Below are 23,695 nucleotides of genomic sequence, written 5' to 3'. Positions count from 1 at the left end.
ATTTATTGACGGCACGCTTGAAGGTTTGCGCTACGTTTGATGCGCGCCATCCAGCGAGGCACCCATTGCGCTTGCTTATTAGTTGAGCGGCGCGTCGAGTCGGTTGCCTGGTAGATGTCTTTTATTGGGAGCCAAAGCCACGATTCCGTTCAAACCGATGCAAAAGGAATGGATACGTTCTGGCCCGCGTGTTGTGCGTCTTTCACATCCCGCACTTCATGCTTGCAGCTAAAGCGACTGAGAGAAACAGAAAGCCAGTTTCTGCCACTCCTGTACAAAAACAAACGCCTGAGCAGGAAGAATGAAGAACTCTCGCTGGTGCTGTGTCGCCTTGAAAACAAAGTGCGCTTTGTCACCCAGGAGAACGAGGAGATGGCAAGCTTGGTAAGTCGACGCGGACAACGGCGGCGTGCCAACAGAGTCCACTGCATTTGTGTTCCACAGAGAAGGCCTAGTTCGCTCAATGACCTGGACCGCGGTTGCGGCCAGCAGGACGGTGAAATGGAGTTCCTTCAAGTTGTGGAGCAGCGGCACATCATCGACGACTTGTCCAAGGTCTTCAGGCAGGCGACTCGGTGCACGTACGGCAGCGCCACGCTCGCTCGCTGTCGCCAGGAAACCTTTTCCGTCCAAAGCTTGGCCGGCGGCCGCCATCCAAAAAATTGGCCCCTTAAATTCCGACCTTTCAAGCAGGAGCATTGTGCGCACGCGTTTGAACACGCTTTAGACTTGTTTTGCCGTTTTCAGCAGCTCAAAGCTCCCGTTTTGTCAGCGCCTTTGCCACTCGCTGTGCGCTGAAAACGACGGACTTGCCCGGCTGCTCAGCCCGTCAACCATGAGCCGCGAGCGCGACATCATTGTCCGTAGGCAGCTAGTGGCAAAATGCACCCTGTTAGAGTTGCGCTCGCTCCAACTTATTTTGCAAGAACCACACGGGAGACAAGTAAGTTCTTTTGGACACCTGCAGGTGGAGAGTCCATCCGTTGTACGAATGAAGTCTGACTCTCGGCTCCTGCACGAGCATTTTAATTAAGAGAAACAGGGTGGGTGTAAGAGTGGATTGAATAGAGGAAGCCCTTGACCTCTAGTCAAAACATAGCAAGGGGTGTTTTACGACTTTGTGTAGGAAGGGATAAGCGATAGGGATAAATAAGGGATAAATAATATTATTTATTACAGGTTGCAGTCAAAGTCAAAGCAACATAATGATACGATAAAGATAATCTGGAAAACCCTGACACACCCTGTAGTTGTCACTTTTGGAAAAGACGAGCGTCCCTCCAATCATCGCCGGTGACGTGTTTTTCAGGCTCTGGAGACAGGAGCTCATGTCAGAAATGTCATTGTGAGTCGCGTTTGTTTCTGCGCCGGAGCCGTTCGTTCCCTTTGCATCCAAAGAATCTCAAAGGCGGATTATTTGTGTCGACAGGAGAGAGATTTGCTGCTTTATACCGACGTCGAGAATCTCTGAGGAGGAACAAAGCGTGAGGTCCTGCAAGGTGAGTCTGTTTGTTTGCGGCTGCTTGGTGTTGCGCAAGATGAAATGGCCTTTTTCTCGCTATCGTTCCTCTCGTCGATTCATCGTGAGGTGTCGCTTCAGTTTGTTCAGAGAGATGTTTGCTTCCGCGCCCGCAGGTCATCGAAACATTTTACGGCTACGACGAAGACGTGTTGGTGGACTCGGACGGATCGTCCTTGTCTTTTCACACCGACAGAACCCCCGACACGGAACCCGAAGAGGTAGCCCGCCATTTCTGCCAGCGTATTGGCACCAAACATTCCTCTTCAGCCTGGAATCGGACTCGTCTTTGCGTCGCGGGTGCTTTGTCGCCGGTCTGACTGATTCTGGTACTAGTGCTGTGTTGCATTGGTGTGTGCATGAAGAGGCGGAGCTTCGCTACCGCCAGCTGACGCAAGAATATCAAGCGCTGCAACGAGCCTACGCTCTGCTAGCCCAGACCAGCGAAGGGGACTACGACGCCGAGAAGGAGATCAAGGTGGCGCCCCTTCCCGCAACCCCCGGCCGGGTCGCAGCCTCCCCGTTCTCACCCAGCCTCGGGTGTTCTCTGGTCTGAAAGGAGGAGGAGGAGCCTCCCTCCTCCTCCTTTCAGACCAGAGAAAAGCTGATGGTAGAAATGGGTCACTATCAAAGCAGAGTAGCAGATCTGGAGTCAGCGCTGAAGCAACAAGGACAGGTAAGCTCATCAATGAGCACACCTTTTTCTCAGACAAAATAGCTACATTCTTCAGTCACTCATTCGTCTGGCATTACTGGACCAACCCCCCCCCCGAATGTGGCTGGGAAAATGCGGAGAAAAGCAAATGTCATTTTCCAGTCAACCAAAGAATTTGTAGATGAAAATGACACAACATTCCAAAGCTGTCCACGCGTTTGTCTCTTCTAGAATGTCAAGTGGGTGGAGGAGAAGCAGCTGCTGCGTCAGAGCAATCAGCAGTTGGCCGAAAAGGTGACGGAAAGAAAGGCGCTGGGCGGAGTCGCTTGGCGTCACACCCGTCGGGAAGCCCCGCAGATGAGGTCTGACTGTCTTTTCAGGTCAGGCGGATGGAGGCGGAAGAAGCGCGTCTGAAAGAGCACATCCAGGATATCCGAGACCAAAACGAACTGCTTGAGTTCCGCATCCTGGAGCTGGAGGTGGGAAGACTCGCACAAGCGTGTTGAGGCCAGAGATGTGACGGACGGACGGACGGACGGACGGATGCATGCCTCTGCCTTTCAGGAGAGGGAGTGGCGCTCCCCCGTCTTGAAGTTTCTGCAAGTCCGTTTCCCAGACGGCCTCAGCCCTTTGCAGATCTACTGCGAGGCCGAGGGCGTGAGCGTACGTAAGGCGTCCCTCGCAACCCTAACCTTAACCCGAGGTCCCAGAACACCTTACATTGCTCCTTGCGCCTTTCCCCCGGACATCGTCATCAGTGACCTGATGAAGAAGCTGGACATCCTGGGCTATAACGCCGTAAGTGTATGTCGAACTCCTTATGTTCGCACTCCACGAGACTCGGCGGCTCAAATGTGACTTTTGGAAGGCTTTGCGCTGAAAGAAGCTTGTTGACGCTGTGCCTTTGGGCTCTTCTATGTTCTGCAAGCAGAAGGGCTACCTGGATGAAGAGTTGGACTTCAGGAAGTGTTCCATGGACCAGGCTCATAAGGTAAGCCTCCCTCAAATCTCCCGCCGGACCACTGATGGACGAGGATTGCGGCCCAGAGGATCCTGGAGCTGGAGGCCATGTTGTACGAGGCGCTACCGCAGCGGGACTGCCCCGCCACGGACGGCGAAAAAGCCAGCCACGCTGGCGTGAATGACGTGCTGACGGCGGATCAGAGAGAAGAGCTTAGGAGCGCCGTGGACCAATGGAAGCGAGCCCTGATGTGCGAGTTGAGGGAGCGCGACGCTTGCATCCTCCAAGAGAGAATGGATCTGCTGCACAGCGCGCAACAGGTAAGGGCCCAAAGCCAGCCCGGCACTTACTTGCACGCTTACTGGCTTTTGAATGCCACTTTCCATTTGTCCGTCCTAGAGGAACAAAGAGCTGAAAGAATTCATCGAAGCTCAGAAGAGACAAATCAAACAATTGGAGGAGAAGTTTCTGTTTCTCTTTCTATTCTTCTCCTTGGCCTTCATTCTGTGGCCCTAACACCAGCTGGTGAGTGAGCTCCAGCGGCACCGCACTCGACACCTCCGATACACTGCCAGCCGGTCTCAGACGTTGGCAGACGCTCCGATGCCAACGTATACCCCCCGCCACGGTGACAGAGGCACCGCGTCACACCGGCGCTCATCCAATCAGAAGGCAGGAAAAGCAAATTCACATGCAGGGCACTTTTGAACCAGAAGAGAGCGCCACAAAAAACGGTTGTTGCCCCAAACGCGCACTAAAAAGGGTCAGAATAACAAGAGTCCCACTGGCCAGCCGGGGCCACCCGTCCAGTTGTTTCTTCAGGGGGGAAAAAAATTGGAGTCACCGGTGAGTACATTTTGCATTTAGCTCTGCTTTTCTGCTTCTGTCTTCAAGTGTGTGGCATCCTGCGATCAAAGATTCAGCCAACCCCAAAGCGGTTGACCTCAACGTCCCACCACCATGCCTACCAGAGCAGGTGACATGATGCTTTGGACATCCTTCCGTCTCAGATGCCCAAAAGTACTCTTTGCCACATCTGCGGCAATACGGTGTCTTTTCAAAGGTGCAAATAAATCCAGCGTGGGCGGAACACGCACGTCTTCGGTTTTTCCCGCTTTGTTTGTGTGACAGCTGTTGTGAAAATTTTATACAAATAAAGTTGTATAGTACAGGTTTGGCCAAGCCGCAACTCCCGAACCGCATGCGGCTCTTTTATGTTCATATCAACATTTGTGTGTGTGTGTGTGTGTGTGTGTGTGTGTGGGGGGGGGGTTGTGCGTGTTGGCTTCACTTGAGTTCAATTTGGTATTTTGGTCATAAGCGCATGTGGTGAAATTCCACAAAGTAGGATGGGCAAACACATTTCTTTAAACTATGAGTGTCAATTGGGCTCTCGAAATGGCAGGGAAAAGATGCACAGCAAAACGAAAATACGTAGATGAACACAGGACGTTTTAATCAGAGTGGGAAAGTTTCTATTTTTTGTTGAACGTGATGGCAAACCATTCTGCCTGATATGTCAGACCTCAGCGCATTTCAAAGATTCAAATCTTCAGCGCCATGCACTTCAGCTCACTCCATGCTAACATTGATCAGGCGTCGAACCCGCAACATCATGCTTAAGAGGTGGCCATGCTAACCAGTGCGCCATTATGTCAACGCATAATAACTAAGTCTACTGATCAAAACAGCGGTTACTATATGACGTCGCTACGTCGTGGTCACGTGACGCAGACAAGACGTCAATGGACGTGGGCAGAGTTAACTTGTTTAAAAGGGAGTGGGCAGAAGAAATATTTAATTTATTTAAATCTATTTTGAGTGCACACCATTATGCCAATGCATAACAACTGTAAATCTACTAAACAAAACAGCGGTTGCTATTTGACATCTGCCACGTCGTGGTCACGTGACATACGTGACGTCGATGGGCGTAACTTTCGCCGGAATTCAAATCCGCGGGGAGAGTTAACTTGTTTAAAAGAGAGTGGGCAGAAGAACTATTTAATTTATTTAAATCTATTTGGTGTGTGCGCCATTATGTCAATGCATAACAACTGTAAGTCTACTAAACAAAACAGCGGTTGCTATAGGACGTCTGCCACGTCGTGGTCACGTGACGCGGACGTGACGTCGACGCCTACTTTACATCCCACCGATCACAGGACCCCTCGGCTGCATAACCGTGCCCCCTTCCCAACCAATCGGATTTGCTATACGCGAAAACGACGCCAATGGAAAGAGCTTCCGCCCAAATTTAAATCCGTGGGCGTGGCTCGCAGCAGGAAGTAGGAAAATGGCGGCGATGTTGACAAAGACACGGCGGATGGTAACATACGACTAACAAGAGAAATATTTTTATTTTCTGCTTGCAACTGGACCGTCCAGAGCGTACACGGTAAGTACAACTCATCGTTTTTAAAAAGAAGTACTTTTGTTGCCCTGAAAAGCGAGTGAGCGTGGCGTTTGTGGGGGACGTCGAATTTCGACGATTCTTTCTGGTCAACGGTTGTAAATGATTGTGTTGATTAAAAAAGAAAACTTGATGTAACTCTACTTTTAACTGCCGTTTCAGATAGATTTGGAATTGCATCACATCCAATTTTGCCTAGAGCGTACACGGTAAGTAACACTCGTTGTGTTTAAGGAGATTTACGTTTGTAATAGCAGAAGTGTAGCCGCGTTGCGTTGTACGTGTGAATGTTGGTCCAGGCGAAATGTTAATGTTTAATTTCATTCCTTTAGGTTCCACGGTGTTTGTTGGCTGCAAGTTTTCCACTGCAAGAAGAGGCTCATATCATTGACCAGGAGCGAGCTACAATGGTGAGTAGCCATAACATTTATGTTAAACACTTCCTATTTCATGTCTAACAGTACTTGATTTAACAAATAACCATAAATAAATACAGTGTGGGCACTGAAGTTAACATATGTGATTATACTGCCTAATCTGTCACCGAGTAGATTGTTGCAAAGTAATATAAGATCCAAAGTTGTAATTCAGAATAGTTTTCAAAAGAAGGCCATTAGAATTATATACAAGTCTGATTACCCTGAACAAGCTATTAATTAAATCACAAATTCTTCAATTCAAAGATTTGGTAGATTATCAGACAAATAATGTCTAACAGTAATTGATTTAACACATCACGATAAGTAGATTGAGTGTGGGCACTCTCAAGTTAACATATTTGATTATACTGCCTAATCTGTTACAGAGTATGTTGTTGCCAAGTAATGTAGAATAGATCCAAAGTAGTAATCCAGAATAGTTTTGAAGAGGCCATTAGAATAATAAACAAATCTGATTACCTTGAACATAATAACAAGCTAAGTGTTTAATATGTCCTATGAAGTCAAAATTGGGCACCATCATGTGGTGAAATTTGGAATTGCATCACATCCAATTTTGCCTGGGAACAAACAGATTAAATAAATCTTAGTTTTGAATAAGCCACTCCTTCTCAAACAAGTAAACTCTGCCCATTTCGCGCAGTAGATGTTCTGTTAATATCTAGTATTTATACAAAGTCATAATTTAAATTGCTTTCAACCTTCATTCATCGGTTCAACCAACATTACTCGCTCTTATTACCAACTTGTATTGATTTAACTAAGCGTTTAATACTTCCTATCAGGTCTCAAGGCAAGATTTGGCAAAATACAGTTTCAGCAAATCCAATTTTGCCAGGGAACAAAAATAGATTAAATAAACTAAATAAGTCTTCTTCCCATTAAATAAATCAGAAAAGTCTGTCTTGTAACCAGTCCTCTTCAAACAAGTAAAGTCTGCCCATTTTGTGCCGTAGATTTTGTGTCTATGCCTAGTATTTAAACAAAATCATAATTTAAACGACTTCTTTCCTTCATTCACTTTGGAAATTTGGAATTGCAGCAAATCGAATTTTGCCAGGGAACAAAAATAGATCAATTAAACTAAATAAGTCTTCTTCCCATTAAATAAATTAAAAAAGTCTGTCTTGTAACCAGTCCTTTTCAAACAAGTAAAGTCTGCCCATTTTGTGCCGTCGATTTTGTGTTAATGCCTAGTATTTATACAAAATCATAATTTGAAGGACTTCATTCCTTCATTCACTTTGGAAATTTGGAATTGCAGCACATCAAATTTTGCCTGGGAAGAAAAGTAGATTAAATAAATTTAATAAGTCTTACTACTTCCCATTAAATAAATTAAAGACGTCTTACTTGTTCCCACTCCTTTTCAAAACAGTAGTTTAAAACGAGGGCCCTTCACTCAATCTTTAACCTCAACCCCGCACGTTGTGTTGTATCTGTGAATGTTGGTTGTGGCCAAATGATAGTTTTCTTTCATTCGTTTAGGTTCCAAGAAAACTTGATGTAACTCTACTTTTAACTGCCGTTTCAGATAAGCGGGTATTACGTCGCAGTCATGTGCCGCGGATATGACGTAATTGCCCGAACCTCCGCCAAAATTCAAATCTGTTGGCGCGATGGCCGTGAGCCACTGAGCAGCGACGATTATCAACGGAAATATCTTTATTTTCTGCTTGCAACTGGACCGTCTAGAGCGTACACGGTAAGTAACACTCATTGTGTTTAAGGAGATTTACGTTTGTAATAGCAGAAGTGTAGCCGCGTTGCGTTGTACGTGTGAAAATTGGTCGAGGCGAAATGTTAATGTTTAATTTCATTCCTTTAGGTTCCACGGTGTTTGTTGGCTGCAAGTTTTCCACTGCAAGAAGAGGCTCGTATCATTGACCAGGAGCGAGCTACAATGGTGAGTAGCCATAACATTTATGTTAAACACTTCCTATTTCATGTCTAACAGTACTTGATTTAACAAATAACCATAAATAAATACAGTGTGGGCACTGAAGTTAACATATGTGATTATACTGCCTAATCTGTCACCGAGTAGATTGTTGCAAAGTAATATAAGATCCAAAGTTGTAATTCAGAATAGTTTTCAAAAGAAGGCCATTAGAATTATATACAAGTCTGATTACCCTGAACAAGCTATTAATTAAATCACAAATTCTTCAATTCAAAGATTTGGTAGATTATCAGACAAATAATGTCTAACAGTAATTGATTTAACACATCACGATAAGTAGATTGAGTGTGGGCACTCTCAAGTTAACATATATGATTATACTGCCTAATCTGTTACAGAGTATGTTGTTGCCAAGTAATGTAGAATAGATCCAAAGTAGTAATCCAGAATAGTTTTGAAGAGGCCATTAGAATAATAAACAAATCTGATTACCTTGAACATAATAACAAGCTAAGTGTTTAATATGTCCTATGAAGTCAAAATTGGGCACCATCATGTGGTGAAATTTGGAATTGCATCACATCCAATTTTGCCTGGGAACAAACAGATTAAATAAATCTTAGTTTTGAATAAGCCACTCCTTCTCAAACAAGTAAACTCTGCCCATTTCGCGCAGTAGATGTTCTGTTAATATCTAGTATTTATACAAAGTCATAATTTAAATTGCTTTCAACCTTCATTCATCGGTTCAACCAACATTACTCGCTCTTATTACCAACTTGTATTGATTTAACTAAGCGTTTAATACTTCCTATCAGGTCTCAAGGCAAGATTTGGCAAAATACAATTTCAGCAAATCCAATTTTGCCAGGGAACAAAAATAGATTAAATAAACTAAATAAGTCTTCTTCCCATTAAATAAATCAGAAAAGTCTGTCTTGTAACCAGTCCTCTTCAAACAAGTAAAGTCTGCCCATTTTGTGCCGTAGATTTTGTGTCTATGCCTAGTATTTAAACAAAATCATAATTTAAACGACTTCTTTCCTTCATTCACTTTGGAAATTTGGAATTGCAGCAAATCGAATTTTGCCAGGGAACAAAAATAGATCAATTAAACTAAATAAGTCTTCTTCCCATTAAATAAATTAAAAAAGTCTGTCTTGTAACCAGTCCTTTTCAAACAAGTAAAGTCTGCCCATTTTGTGCCGTCGATTTTGTGTTAATGCCTAGTATTTATACAAAATCATAATTTAAAGGACTTCATTCCTTCATTCACTTTGGAAATTTGGAATTGCAGCACATCAAATTTTGCCTGGGAAGAAAAGTAGGTTAAATAAATTTAATAAGTCTTACTACTTCCCATTAAATAAATTAAATACGTCTTACTTGTTCCCACTCCTTTTCAAAAAAGTAGTTTAAAACGAGGTCCCTTCACTCAACCTTTAACCCTATTTATTCACCTTCTAGGCTAAGTGTTGAAGGCTAAGTGTTAAAGGCTAAGTGTTAAAGGCTAAGTGTTAAAGGCTAAGTGTTAGAGGCTAAGTGCCAGAGGCTAGGCGCCAGAGGCGAGTTTTTGTGGGCTGAAGTTTTAGTGGGGTTAGTGTGAATACAATCCAAAAGAATACAACAGAATACAATACAATAGAATATAATACATAGATTAAATTCAATAGCTCTTACTACTTCCCATTAAATAAATTAAATACGTCTTACTTGTTCCCAATCCTTTTCAAAAAAGTAGTTTAAAACGAGGGCCCTTCACTCAACCTTTAACCTCAACCCCACACGTCACATTGTGTTGTATCTGTGAATGTTGGTTGTGGCCAAATGATAGTTTTCTTTCATTCGTTTAGGTTCCACGGTGTTTGTTGGCTATGTTTTCCACTGTCAGAAGGATGAAAATACAAAGTACAATGCTTGGACGTGGGCGAAGACGTCACCGGTGAGTCCTTCCTTCCTATTTATTTACCTTCTAGATGCTAGAGGCTAAGTGTTAGAGGCTAAGTGTTAGAGGCTAAGTGTTAAAGGCAACACAATACGAACAACACAACACAATACGAACAACTCAACACAATATGAACAACACAATATGAACAACACAACACAATACGAACAACACAACACATTACGAACAACACAACACAATACGAACAACACAACGATACTGCACTGAACAACACGATACCGCACTGAGAAACACGATACCGCACTGAACAACACGATACCGCACTGAACAACACCATGCCGCACTGAACACCATGCCGCACTGAACAACACCATCCCGCACTGAACAACACCATGCCGCACTAAATAACACCATGCCGCACTGAACAACACCATGCCTCACTGAACGACACCATGCCGCACTGAAAGACACCATGCCGCACTGAACGACACCATGCCGCACTGAAAGACACCATCCCGCACTGAACACCATGCCGCACTGAACAACACCATCCTGCACTGAACAACACCATGCCGCACTGAACAACACCATGCCGCAATGAACAACACCATCCCGCACTGAACAACATTATGCCGCACTGAACAACATTATGCCGCACTGAACTACATTATGCCGCACTGAACAACATTATGCCGCACTGAACAACATTATGCCGCACTGAACAACATTATGCCGCACTGAACAACACCATGCCGCACTGAACAACACCATGCCGCACTGAACAACACCATGCTGCACTGAACAACACCATGCCGCACTGAACAACACGATCCCGCATTGAACAACACCATGCCGCACTGAACAACACCATCCTGCACTGAACAACACCATCCCGCACTGAACAACACCATGCCGCACTGAACAACACCATGCCGCACTGAACAACATTATGCCGCACTGAACAACACCATGCCGCACTGAACAACACCATGCCGCACTGAACAACACCATGCCGCAATGAACAACACCATCCCGCACTGAACAACACCATGCCGCACTGAACAACACCATGCCGCACTGAACAACACCATACCGCACTGAACAACACCATCCCGCACTGAACAACACCATTCCGCACTGAACAACACCATGCCGCACTGAACAACATTACGCTGCACTGAACAACACCATGCCGCACTGAACAACACCATGCCGCACTGAACAACACCATGCCGCATTGAACAACACCATGCCGCATTGAACAACACCATGCCGCACTGAACAACACCATCCTGCACTGAACAACACCATGCCGCACTGAACAACACCATGCCGCACTGAACAACACCATCCTGCACTGAACAACACCATCCCGCACTGAACAACACCATCCCGCATTGAACAACACCATCCTGCACTGAACAACACCATGCCGCACTCAACAACACCATGCCGCACTGAACAACACCATTCCGCACTGAACAACACCATGCCCACTGAACAACACCATCCTGCACTGAACAACACCATCCCGCACTGAACAACACCATGCCGCATTGAACAACACCATCCTGCACTGAACAACACCATCCTGCACTGAACAACACCATGCCGCACTGAACAACACCATGCCGCACTGAACAACACCATGCCGCACTGAACAACACCATGCCGCACTGAACAACATTATGCCGCACTGAACAACATTATGTCGCACTGAACAACACCATGCCGCACTGAACAACACCATGCTGCACTGAACAACATTATGCCGCACTGAAAAACACCATGCCGCACTGAACAACACCATCCCGCACTGAACAACACCATGCCGCATTGAACAACACCATGCCGCACTGAACAACACCATGCTGCACTGAACAACATTATGCTGCACTGAACAACACGATCCTGCATTGAACAACACCATGCCGCACTGAACAACACCATCCTGCACTGAACAACACCATCCTGCACTGAACAACACCACCCCGCACTGAACAACACGATCCCGCATTGAACAACACCATCCCGCACTGAACAACACCATGCCGCACTGAACAACACCATTCCGCACTGAACAACACCATGCCGCACTGAACAACACCATGCCGCACTGAACAACACCATGCCGCACTGAACAACACCATGCCGCACTGAACAACACCATGCCGCACTGAACAACACCATGCCGCACTGAACAACAGCATCCCGCACTGAACAACACCATGCCGCATTGAACAACACCATGCCGCACTGAACAACACCATCCTGCACTGAACAACACCATCCCGCACTGAACAACACCATGCCGCATTGAACAACACCATGCCGCACTGAACAACACCATCCCGCACTGAACAACACCATGCCGCACTGAACAACATTATGGCGCACTGGACAACATTATGCTGCACTGAACAACACCATGCCGCACTGAACAACACCATGCCGCACTGAACAACACCATGCCGCACTGAACAACACCATGCCGCACTGAACAACATTATGCCGCACTGAACAACACCATGCCGCACTGAACAACACCATGCCGCACTGAACAACACGATCCCGCATTGAACAACACCATCCTGCACTGAACAACACCATGCCGCACTGAACAACACCATGCCGCACTGAACAGCACCATTCCGCACTGAACAACACCATGCCGCACTGAACAACACCATCCTGCACTGAACAACACCATCCCGCACTGAACAACACCATGCCGCATTGAACAACACCATGCCGCACTGAACAACACCATCCTGCACTGAACAACACCATGCCGCACTGAACAACACCATGCCGCACTGAACAACACCATGCCGCACTGAACAACATTATGCCGCACTGAACAACATTATGCCGCACTAAACAACATTATGTCGCACTGAACAACACCATGCCACACTGAACAACACCATGCCGCACTGAACAACATTATGCCGCACTGAACAACACGATCCCGCATTGAACACCATCCCGCAGTGAACAACACCATGCCGCATTGAACAACACCATGCCGCACTGAACAACACCATGCTGCACTGAATAACATTATGCTGCACTGAACAACACGATCCTGCATTGAACAACACCATGCCGCACTGAACAACACCATCCTGCACTGAACAACACCATGCCGCACTGAACAACATTATGCCGCACTGAACAACACCATGCCGCACTGAACAACACCATGCCGCACTGAACAACACCATGCCGCACTGAACAACACCATGCCGCACTGAACAACACCATGCCGCAATGAACAACACCATCCCGCACTGAACAACACCATGCCGCATTGAACAACACCATGCCGCACTGAACAACACCATCCTGCACTGAACAACACCATGCCGCACTGAACAACACCATGCCGCACTGAACAACACCATGCCGCACTGAACAACATTATGCCGCACTGAACAACATTATGCCGCACTAAACAACATTATGTCGCACTGAACAACACCATGCCGCACTGAACAACACCATGCCGCACTGAACAACATTATGCCGCACTGAACAACACGATCCCGCATTGAACAACACCATCCCACAGTGAACAACACCATGCCGCATTGAACAACACCATGCCGCACTGAACAACACCATGCTGCACTGAACAACATTATGCTGCACTGAACAACACGATCCTGCATTGAAAAACACCATGCCGCACTGAACAACACCATCCTGCACTGAACAACACCATGCCGCACTGAACAACATTATGCCGCACTGAACAACACCATGCCGCACTGAACAACACCATGCCTTACTGAACAACACCATGCCGCACTGAACAACACGACGTCGCACTGAACAACACGACGCCGCACAGAACAACACGACGCCGTACAGAATAACACAATACCGCACAGAACAACACAATACCGCACAAACAGTTTTAGATAATATTACGTCGCAGTCATGTGACGCGGACATGACGTCAATAGGCGGAACTCACGGCAAAATTATAATCCGTGGGCGTGGCTTGCAACAGGAAGTAGGAAAGCGGCAATTCTGGCAAACAAGACACAGCGGTTAGTAACACGATGACTAACAAGGCAAATATTTTTGTTTTCAGCTTGCAACTTGACCGTCTAGAGCGTACAAGGTAATTACAACTGTTTTTTTTTAGCCCTGAAAAGCGAGGGAGTGTGGCGTTTGGGAGGAATGTCGAACTCGGCGTCTGCTTCCAGCCACAGACGCCAAATTTCGACGATTATTTCGACTGGTCAACGGTTGTAAATTATTGCGTTGACTAAAAACTTTATTTAACTCTACTCTTAACTTTGCCGTTTCAGATATGCGGGTATTACACCGCGGAAATGACGTCAATAGGCTGAACTCTCGCCAAAATTCAAATCTGTGGGCGCAATGGCCTTGAGCGAGACACCGGATACAAACACGACGATTATCAACAGAAATATCTTTATTTTCTGCTTGCAAGTGGACCGTCTAGAGCGTACACGGTAAGTACAACTCATTGTGTTTAAAAAGATTTACGTTTGTGTAGTTTGCGTTGCGTTGTATCTGTGAATGTTGGTTGAGGCTAAATGTTAATGTTTAATTTCATTCCTTTAGGTTCCACGGTGTTTGTTGGCTGTATGTTTTCCACTGCAAGAAGAGGCTCGTATCATTGACCAGCAGGAGCTACAATGGTGAGTACCCCTTTCGTCTTCCATTTATGTTAAACACTTCCTATTTCATGTCTAACAGTACTCGATTTAACAAATAACCATAAATAAATACAGTGTGGGCAGTCACGTTAACATATGTGATTATCCTGCCTAATATGTTTATCACAAATATGTCACTAATCACTAATATGTTTATTTGTTTATCACAACACCTTTGGACCTTCAGCAATCGATTATTTCCCTTCATTCAAGATTCAAGATTCAAGAGTTTTTTATTCGCCATGTTTGAGCGTGCCAAACAAGGAATTTGACTTCGGTAAATCACAGCCTCTGTTCAACATTTAGGTGACTAACAACAACACTCAGCACATGTGAAGAACGAAAGATATTCTCAAGCATCCCCAGATCTTAAACTCCCAAGAGGGCAAGGGAAAACTCAAAACTCCAGCTATGGGAAATGAGAAACCTTGAGAAAAGTCCACAGATGGGAGGGTCCCTCTTCTAGGATGACCAGGCTGCAATGGATGCAGAGAGGACACATAGTACAAACAGTGTAAACAAAAAAGGTGTGGAAAGCAGGATGTTATTGCACAGTAATGACTCTGAGACTCTAAGAGTGGTGTGAGTTCATCAGAGCGACAGCCTGGGGGAAGAAGCTGTCTCTGTGTCTGCTGGTTTTAGTGTACAGAGCTCTATAACGGCGTCCGGAGGGGAGTAGTTCAAACAGGCTGCAACCTGGGTGCGAAGGGTCTGTTGAGATGTTACTTGCACGTTTCCTGGTCCTGGTCAGGTACAAGTCTTGAATAGATGGGAGGTTGATTCCAATTATCTTTTCTGCAGTCCTTATTGTCCGTTGCAGTCTGTGCTTGTCTTGTTTGGAGGCCGATCCAAACCAGACAGTGATGGAGGTGCAGAGGACAGACTGGATGATGGCAGTGTAGAAGGTCTTCAGCAGCTCCCGCGGCAGGTTGAACTTCTTGAGCTGTCTCAGGAAGTACAGCCTCTGCTGGGCCTTCTTCCGGACAGAGTCTATGTGGCCGGTCCATTTCAGGTCCCGAGAGATTGTGGTTCCCAGGAACTTGAAGGTGTCTGATGTGTCTACATAGAGACAGAACGATGGTGTCTTAAACATCTCATTCATTTCACCAAATAACTTCACGCAGGTGGATAACGGCCGTCTCGGTCACGCTATGTTGCGTGATGCAGTTTTGAAGAACCAAATGCATTTATTCAATGAATAAGTCAAGCTAGTTCTATGTTTATGATGTTGTAAGTTACGGTACCGATTGAAGTTGAGTTCGAAGCCAGTGGAAAACAGCGCTGCGTTTGTGCTCTCCAGGTACAAATGTTGTGATCTCTGACTGACGACCGGGCGAGACTCGAGTAAGAGATGTCCAAACGAGCTCCGGCAGGGCGGGCCAAGGCGGAGCGAACGGACGCCCTTCAGGCCGCCAATGACGAGCTGAGAACCAAACTGATGGACGTCCAGTTAGAACTTCAGCAGGAGAAGAACAAGGTGAAAACCTCAACAGACAGACACTGCCTGCCTCCCTGCCTGCCTCCCTGCCTCCCTCCCTCCCTCCCTCCCAGTTTTCCCGATGTAGATTAGACATGCGTGTGCCATGACTGTGTCAGCCTACATCAACAAATGCACCGAGGACGTCAGCACCACTAAGAATATCATCACCCGGGGCAACCAACGACCCTGGATGACTGAGGAGGTACGTCAAACGCTACGAGCGCGGAACTCTGCCTTCAAGTCTGGCGACAAGGAGACACTGAGGACAGCGAGAGCCAACTTGAACCGTGCCATCAGGATAGCGAAGCGAGACCGCAGTCGAAAATTTCAGGATCGTTTCCACGACGTCAAAAACATCAGGAGTATGTGGCAAGGCATACGGGCGATTACAGACTACAACTCACTCTTCCCCCCCCCCCCCCCCCCCCCCCCCGGTGGGTGTAGTTGATGCTGACTTTCTAAATGGTCTAAATAACTTCTTTGGGAGGTTCGAGGCACTAAACGGCACTCCAGCAGTTAAAACTGTCCCCCATCAGGAAGAGGAGGTACTTTGCCTTGACTCCGCCGATGTGTTGAAGACCCTGAGGAGAGTCAACCCCTGTAAGGCCCCTGGCCCCGACAACATTCCTGGGCGTGTGTTCAGGGAATGTGCAAGTCATCTGGCTGGGGTCATCACAGACATTTTTAACACCTCGCTGGGCCAAGCCACAGTGCCGGCGTGCTTTAAGACTGCCTCCATCATTCCGGTGCCGAAGAAACCTCAAATCACCTCATTTAATGATTACCGGCCTGTTGCACTGACTCCGGTTATGATGAAGTGCTTCGAAAGGCTGCTTAAAGGTCACATCGTTTCCAGACTCCCCCTATTATTTGACCCGTTCCAGTTTGCCGACCGGCAAAACCGCTCCACTCAGGACGCCATCTCCTCCGTTCTTCACCTGAGCCTGGCTCACCTGGAGGAGAAGAACACCCATGTGCGGAGGCTGTTCCTGGACTTCAGCTCAGCGTTTGACACCATCATCCCACAGCATCTGGTAGGAAAATTGGAACACCTGGGCTTCAACACCCCCCTTCGCAACTGGCTGCTAGACTTCCTCAGCAACAGACCTCAGTCAGTCCGGGTCGGACAGAACACCTCTGATGTCATCACCCTCAGCACAGGCTCCCTTCAGGGCTGCGTCCTGAGCCCCCTGCTGTTCACCCTGATGACACACGACTGCGTCCTCAGGTTCACCACCAATCACATCGTGAAGTCAGCAGACGACACAACGGTGGTGGGGCTCATCAGAGACAACAACGACCTGGACTACAGAGAGGAGGTGGAGCAGCTGGTGGGCTGGTGCAGAGAAAACAGCCTGATCCTGAATGAGGAGAAGATGAAGGAGATCATCGTCGACTTCAGGAAAAAACAGCCTCACCACGCTCCACTGATCATCAACAGCTCAGCTGTGGAGGTGGTCAGCACCACCAAATTCCTGGGGGTCCACATCACAGAAGACCTCACCTGGACTATGAACACTACGGCACTGGTCAAGAGGGCACAGAAGCGCTTGTACTTACAGCGGAGGATGAGGAGAGCCCACCTGCCCCCACCCATCATGAGGACGTTCTACAGGAGCACCATAGAGAGCATTCTGACAAGCTGTCTCTCTGTGTGGTGTGGAGGCTGCACCGCCTCCGATTGGAAGAACGTGAGGAGAGTGGTGAGGACAGCAGAGAGGATCATAGGGGCTCCTCTTCCCTCCATTCAGGACATTTCATCTCAGCGCTGCATGTCCCGTGCCCGTAACATCATCAATGACCCATCACACCCCCACCATGGACTGTTCTCCCTGCTGCCCTCTGGGAAGAGGTTTGCAGCATCCGCTGCAGGTCCACCAGGTTCTGCAACAGCTTTTTCCCTGCTGTCATCAGACTGTTGAACACTAGAACTGTTGAGCTCTAAACTGAACTCTGCATCACACATTCACAGAACTGTACTTTATGACACTACGGACCTCTATCTTGCACTATCTCGCACTACCAACTTTACTGAACTTGTATAAACCCTTTAAATAGAAGTTTAATACATGGTTTAGCATTCCTCTGCACACTCTTGAATACTGTTTTGCCTACTTGCACTATTGCATAATTATCACTGCTGCACTTTATACTTATTTTTAATATATATATATATATATATATATATAGTATATGTATATATATATATTTTCATAGGATATGTTACTTCTATTCAACTGCAATATCACTACTTTGTTGTAAGACGTATGCAACGGAATTTCGTTTTGTATGCACCATGTGCAGACAAGATGACAATAAAGTTTGTCTAAGTCTAAGTCTAAGTCATGTCAGGTCAGCTGTCTGGAGAGAGAGAGAAGTCAGGACCTGCGGGCGGAGCACCACCGTGCCACCGCCGCCATGACGGAACTCAAAAGCAAACTCCATGAGGAGAAGCAGAAAGAGTTAGCCATTACCAGGGAGACATTACTGCGGCAGCATGAAATGGAGCTGATGAGAGTGATCAAAATCAAAGATGGAGAGATCCAGCGACTGAATGCCTTGGTCCTCAGCCTGAGGGACGGCTCCATGGACAAGGTGATCCGCTCTATCCGTGTCTGACTATCCGCACGCCACGTCGGGCTTCGATGCGGCCGCTACCGTATTGTGTAGCTTGTCCCCAGTAAGCGTCGCGGCGCTCCGTTGCGGTCTCAACGGCCCGGTGTGGCGCAATGTCTGCTCAGGTGAGGAGGGGGGGCGCTTTGCTGGCGGAGGTGGAGGAGACGCGGCGGTGTCGGGAGACCGAGCGGTGTCGCCTCCACCAGGAGCGCGGAAGAAGCCCTGGCAGCGGCCCAGCAGGCCTGGCAGTCCCGAGCGGCCGAGCTCCGATCGGCTCATCACCAGCATCGGGAGGAGCTGAGCCGAACCAAGAGAGACTGCGAGAGGGAGATCCGCCGACTGGTAGGACTGATCAGATGCGCGGTGCGTGGCTATGTTCCCAATTTCGTTGTATACCTGCAGTGCAATGACACCTAAGGCATTCTATTCTATTCTATTTCACAAGAAGAAAATGTCCGGTTGCTCGCTTCGCTTTTGTCACAGCAAAGGTGTTCCAGTCGATTCAAGAAAAAAAATTGGCCGGTTGCTCTCTTTGTTTTTGTCACAATTCTGGCAAATGAGTTTGCCCGCCTGCCTGAGCGCTCCCCGTTTGTACATCCAGACGGATGAGATCAAGCTGAAAGACAGAGCGGTTAGTGTTTTGGATGAAGCCCTGGGGCCGGCCACGTCCACCGCCTTCAGCTGCAGACTCAGGCTGCCGAGCAGCAGATCGCTGCCCTGAGGGATTCCCAAAGGGCGGGCCTAAACTACCCTGGAAGTGGGGTCAACGCCGCTACTAGCAATCCTCTTCATTGCGTAAGCCACCTCATCACACACTTGCAGTACGCATGACTTAGTTCGTTGCTGGAGGAAGGTAGCACAAAAACAGTTTTGAACTTTGAACGAGTGCTTGTGTGTGTGTGTTGCGGGGCGTTTTCAGTCTCAGGAGGATCGGGACACGCGACGGTTTCATCTGAAAATCGCTGAGCTCAGCGCAGTCATCAGGAACCTGGAGGATCGAAACGCCCTGCTTTCTGAAGAGCGCAATGAACTGGTAATTTATTGACGGCACGCTTGAAGGTTTGCGCTACGTTTGATGCGCGCCATCCAGCGAGGCACCCATTGCGCTTGCTTATTAGTTGAGCGGCGCGTCGAGTCGGTTGCCTGGTAGATGTCTTTTATTGGGAGCCAAAGCCACGATTCCGTTCAAACCGATGCAAAAGGAATGGATACGTTCTGGCCCGCGTGTTGTGCGTCTTTCACATCCCGCACTTCATGCTTGCAGCTAAAGCGACTGAGAGAAACAGAAAGCCAGTTTCTGCCACTCCTGTACAAAAACAAACGCCTGAGCAGGAAGAATGAAGAACTCTCGCTGGTGCTGTGTCGCCTTGAAAACAAAGTGCGCTTTGTCACCCAGGAGAACGAGGAGATGGCAAGCTTGGTAAGTCGACGCGGACAACGGCGGCGTGCCAACAGAGTCCACTGCATTTGTGTTCCACAGAGAAGGCCTAGTTCGCTCAATGACCTGGACCGCGGTTGCGGCCAGCAGGACGGTGAAATGGAGTTCCTTCAAGTTGTGGAGCAGCGGCACATCATCGACGACTTGTCCAAGGTCTTCAGGCAGGCGACTCGGTGCACGTACGGCAGCGCCACGCTCGCTCGCTGTCGCCAGGAAATCTTTTCCGTCCAAAGCTTGGCCGGCGGCCGCCATCCAAAAAATTGGCCCCTTAAATTCCGACCTTTCAAGCAGGAGCATTGTGCGCACGCGTTTGAACACGCTTTAGACTTGTTTTGCCGTTTTCAGCAGCTCAAAGCTCCCGTTTTGTCAGCGCCTTTGCCACTCGCTGTGCGCTGAAAACGACGGACTTGCCCGGCTGCTCAGCCCGTCAACCATGAGCCGCGAGCGCGACATCATTGTCCGTAGGCAGCTAGTGGCAAAATGCACCCTGTTAGAGTTGCGCTCGCTCCAACTTATTTTGCAAGAACCACACGGGAGACAAGTAAGTTCTTTTGGACACCTGCAGGTGGAGAGTCCATCCGTTGTACGAATGAAGTCTGACTCTCGGCTCCTGCACGAGCATTTTAATTAAGAGAAACAGGGTGGGTGTAAGAGTGGATTGAATAGAGGAAGCCCTTGACCTCTAGTCAAAACATAGCAAGGGGTGTTTTACGACTTTGTGTAGGAAGGGATAAGCGATAGGGATAAATAAGGGATAAATAATATTATTTATTACAGGTTGCAGTCAAAGTCAAAGCAACATAATGATACGATAAAGATAATCTGGAAAACCCTGACACACCCTGTAGTTGTCACTTTTGGAAAAGACGAGCGTCCCTCCAATCATCGCCGGTGACGTGTTTTTCAGGCTCTGGAGACAGGAGCTCATGTCAGAAATGTCATTGTGAGTCGCGTTTGTTTCTGCGCCGGAGCCGTTCGTTCCCTTTGCATCCAAAGAATCTCAAAGGCGGATTATTTGTGTCGACAGGAGAGAGATTTGCTGCTACGATACCGACGTCGAGAATCTCTGAGGAGGAACAAAGCGTGAGGTCCTGCAAGGTGAGTCTGTTTGTTTGCGGCTGCTTGGTGTTGCGCAAGATGAAATGGCCTTTTTCTCGCTATCGTTCCTCTCGTCGATTCATCGTGAGGTGTCGCTTCAGTTTGTTCAGAGAGATGTTTGCTTCCGCGCCCGCAGGTCATCGAAACATTTTACGGCTACGACGAAGACGTGTTGGTGGACTCGGACGGATCGTCCTTGTCTTTTCACACCGACAGAACCCCCGACACGGAACCCGAAGAGGTAGCCCGCCATTTCTGCCAGCGTATTGGCACCAAACATTCCTCTTCAGCCTGGAATCGGACTCGTCTTTGCGTCGCGGGTGCTTTGTCGCCGGTCTGACTGATTCTGGTACTAGTGCTGTGTTGCATTGGTGTGTGCATGAAGAGGCGGAGCTTCGCTACCGCCAGCTGACGCAAGAATATCAAGCGCTGCAACGAGCCTACGCTCTGCTAGCCCAGACCAGCGAAGGGGACTACGACGCCGAGAAGGAGATCAAGGTGGCGCCCCTTCCCGCAACCCCCGGCCGGGTCGCAGCCTCCCCGTTCTCACCCAGCCTCGGGTGTTCTCTGGTCTGAAAGGAGGAGATGAAACCGTCGCGTGTCCCGATCCTCCTGAGACTGAAAACGCCCCGCAACACACACACACAAGCACTCGTTCAAAGTTCAAAACTGTTTTTGTGCTACCTTCCTCCAGCAACGAACTAAGTCATGCGTACTGCAAGTGTGTGATGAGGTGGCTTACGCAATGAAGAGGATTGCTAGTAGCGGCGTTGACCCCACTTCCAGGGTAGTTTAGGCCCGCCCTTTGGGAATCCCTCAGGGCAGCGATCTGCTGCTCGGCAGCCTGAGTCTGCAGCTGAAGGCGGTGGACGTGGCCGGCCCCAGGGCTTCATCCAAAACACTAACCGCTCTGTCTTTCAGCTAGATCTCATCCGTCTGGATGTACAAACGGGGAGCGCTCAGGCAGGCGGGCAAACTCATTTGCCAGAATTGTGACAAAAACAAAGAGAGCAACCGGCCAATTTTTTTTCTTGAATCGACTGGAACACCTTTGCTGTGACAAAAGCGAAGCGAGCAACCGGACATTTTCTTCTTGTGAAATAGAATAGAATAGAATGCCTTAGGTGTCATTGCACTGCAGGTATACAACGAAATTGGGAACATAGCCACGCACCGCGCATCTGATCAGTCCTACCAGTCGGCGGATCTCCCTCTCGCAGTCTCTCTTGGTTCGGCTCAGCTCCTCCCGATGCTGGTGATGAGCCGATCGGAGCTCGGCCGCTCGGGACTGCCAGGCCTGCTGGGCCGCTGCCAGGGCTTCTTCCGCGCTCCTGGTGGAGGCGACACCGCTCGGTCTCCCGACACCGCCGCGTCTCCTCCACCTCCGCCAGCAAAGCGCCCCCCCTCCTCACCTGAGCAGACATTGCGCCACACCGGGCCGTTGAGACCGCAACGGAGCGCCGCGACGCTTACTGGGGACAAGCTACACAATACGGTAGCGGCCGCATCGAAGCCCGACGTGGCGTGCGGATAGTCAGACACGGATAGAGCGGATCACCTTGTCCATGGAGCCGTCCCTCAGGCTGAGGACCAAGGCATTCAGTCGCTGGATCTCTCCATCTTTGATTTTGATCACTCTCATCAGCTCCATTTCATGCTGCCGCAGTAATGTCTCCCTGGTAATGGCTAACTCTTTCTGCTTCTCCTCATGGAGTTTGCTTTTGAGTTCCGTCATGGCGGCGGTGGCACGGTGGTGCTCCGCCCGCAGGTCCTGACTTCTCTCTCTCTCCAGACAGCTGACCTGACATGACTTAGACTTAGACTTAGACAAACTTTATTGTCATCTTGTCTGCACATGGTGCATACAAAACGAAATTCCGTTGCATACGTCTTACAACAAAGTAGTGATATTGCAGTTGAATAGAAGTAACATATCCTATGAAAATATATATATATACATATACTATATATATATATATATATATATATATATATTAAAAATAAGTATAAAGTGCAGCAGTGATAATTATGCAATAGTGCAAGTAGGCAAAACAGTATTCAAGAGTGTGCAGAGGAATGCTAAACCATGTATTAAACTTCTATTTAAAGGGTTTATACAAGTTCAGTAAAGTTGGTAGTGCGAGATAGTGCAAGATAGAGGTCCGTAGTGTCATAAAGTACAGTTCTGTGAATGTGTGATGCAGAGTTCAGTTTAGAGCTCAACAGTTCTAGTGTTCAACAGTCTGATGACAGCAGGGAAAAAGCTGTTGCAGAACCTGGTGGACCTGCAGCGGATGCTGCAAACCTCTTCCCAGAGGGCAGCAGGGAGAACAGTCCATGGTGGGGGTGTGATGGGTCATTGATGATGTTACGGGCACGGGACATGCAGCGCTGAGATGAAATGTCCTGAATGGAGGGAAGAGGAGCCCCTATGATCCTCTCTGCTGTCCTCACCACTCTCCTCACGTTCTTCCAATCGGAGGCGGTGCAGCCTCCACACCACACAGAGAGACAGCTTGTCAGAATGCTCTCTATGGTGCTCCTGTAGAACGTCCTCATGATGGGTGGG

The 23,695-nt window shown here is 48.0% G+C and overlaps 2 protein-coding genes and 1 long non-coding RNA gene across 3 annotated transcripts in view; all 3 read left to right on the top strand.

The window, feature by feature from the left end:
- The window catches only part of LOC148385801 (janus kinase and microtubule-interacting protein 3-like), a 141,666-nt gene that overhangs the window by 111 nt on the left and 117,860 nt on the right, over positions 1-23,695 (top strand). The window contains exons 2-9 of the mRNA XM_088399457.1: positions 229-1,345; positions 1,430-1,499; positions 1,636-1,740; positions 1,887-1,997; positions 2,153-2,195; positions 2,406-2,468; positions 2,555-2,653; positions 2,739-2,972. Of these exons, the coding sequence (XP_088255583.1) occupies positions 2,564-2,653; positions 2,739-2,972 (324 nt within the window). The 5' untranslated portion in view covers positions 229-1,345; positions 1,430-1,499; positions 1,636-1,740; ... (2 more) ...; positions 2,406-2,468; positions 2,555-2,563. The remainder of the gene's footprint in view (positions 1-228; positions 1,346-1,429; positions 1,500-1,635; positions 1,741-1,886; positions 1,998-2,152; positions 2,196-2,405; positions 2,469-2,554; positions 2,654-2,738; positions 2,973-23,695) is intronic.
- On the top strand, positions 3,211-4,072 carry LOC148385815 (janus kinase and microtubule-interacting protein 3-like). Its single transcript, XM_088399555.1, has 2 exons — positions 3,211-3,455; positions 3,535-4,072. The coding sequence occupies exons 1-2, from the start codon at positions 3,243-3,245 to the stop codon at positions 3,649-3,651; spliced, it is 330 nt and encodes a 109-aa protein (XP_088255681.1). The 5' UTR covers positions 3,211-3,242; the 3' UTR covers positions 3,652-4,072.
- LOC148385814 (uncharacterized) lies at positions 20,476-21,688 on the top strand. Its single transcript, XR_015863171.1, has 4 exons — positions 20,476-20,971; positions 21,056-21,126; positions 21,263-21,367; positions 21,512-21,688. It is a non-coding gene; the product is annotated as an uncharacterized LOC148385814 (long non-coding RNA).

This window comes from Syngnathus floridae, chromosome 15 (assembly GCF_059516105.1).
Source record: "Syngnathus floridae isolate MCC-2025c chromosome 15, RoL_Sflo_1.0, whole genome shotgun sequence".
NCBI lineage: Eukaryota > Metazoa > Chordata > Actinopteri > Syngnathiformes > Syngnathidae > Syngnathus > Syngnathus floridae.
Note: the sequence above shows the minus strand (reverse complement) of the source record. Positions and strands in the feature narration are given on the sequence as shown.

Coding starts and splice junctions, on each gene's coding strand:
- LOC148385815 (XM_088399555.1), top strand. CDS start 3,243: ATGTTGTACGAGGCGCTACCGCAGCGGGACTGCCCCGCCACGGACGGC. Junction 3,456..3,534: donor TGCTGCACAGCGCGCAACAG/GTAAGGGCCCAA, acceptor TGTCCGTCCTAG/AGGAACAAAGAGCTGAAAGA.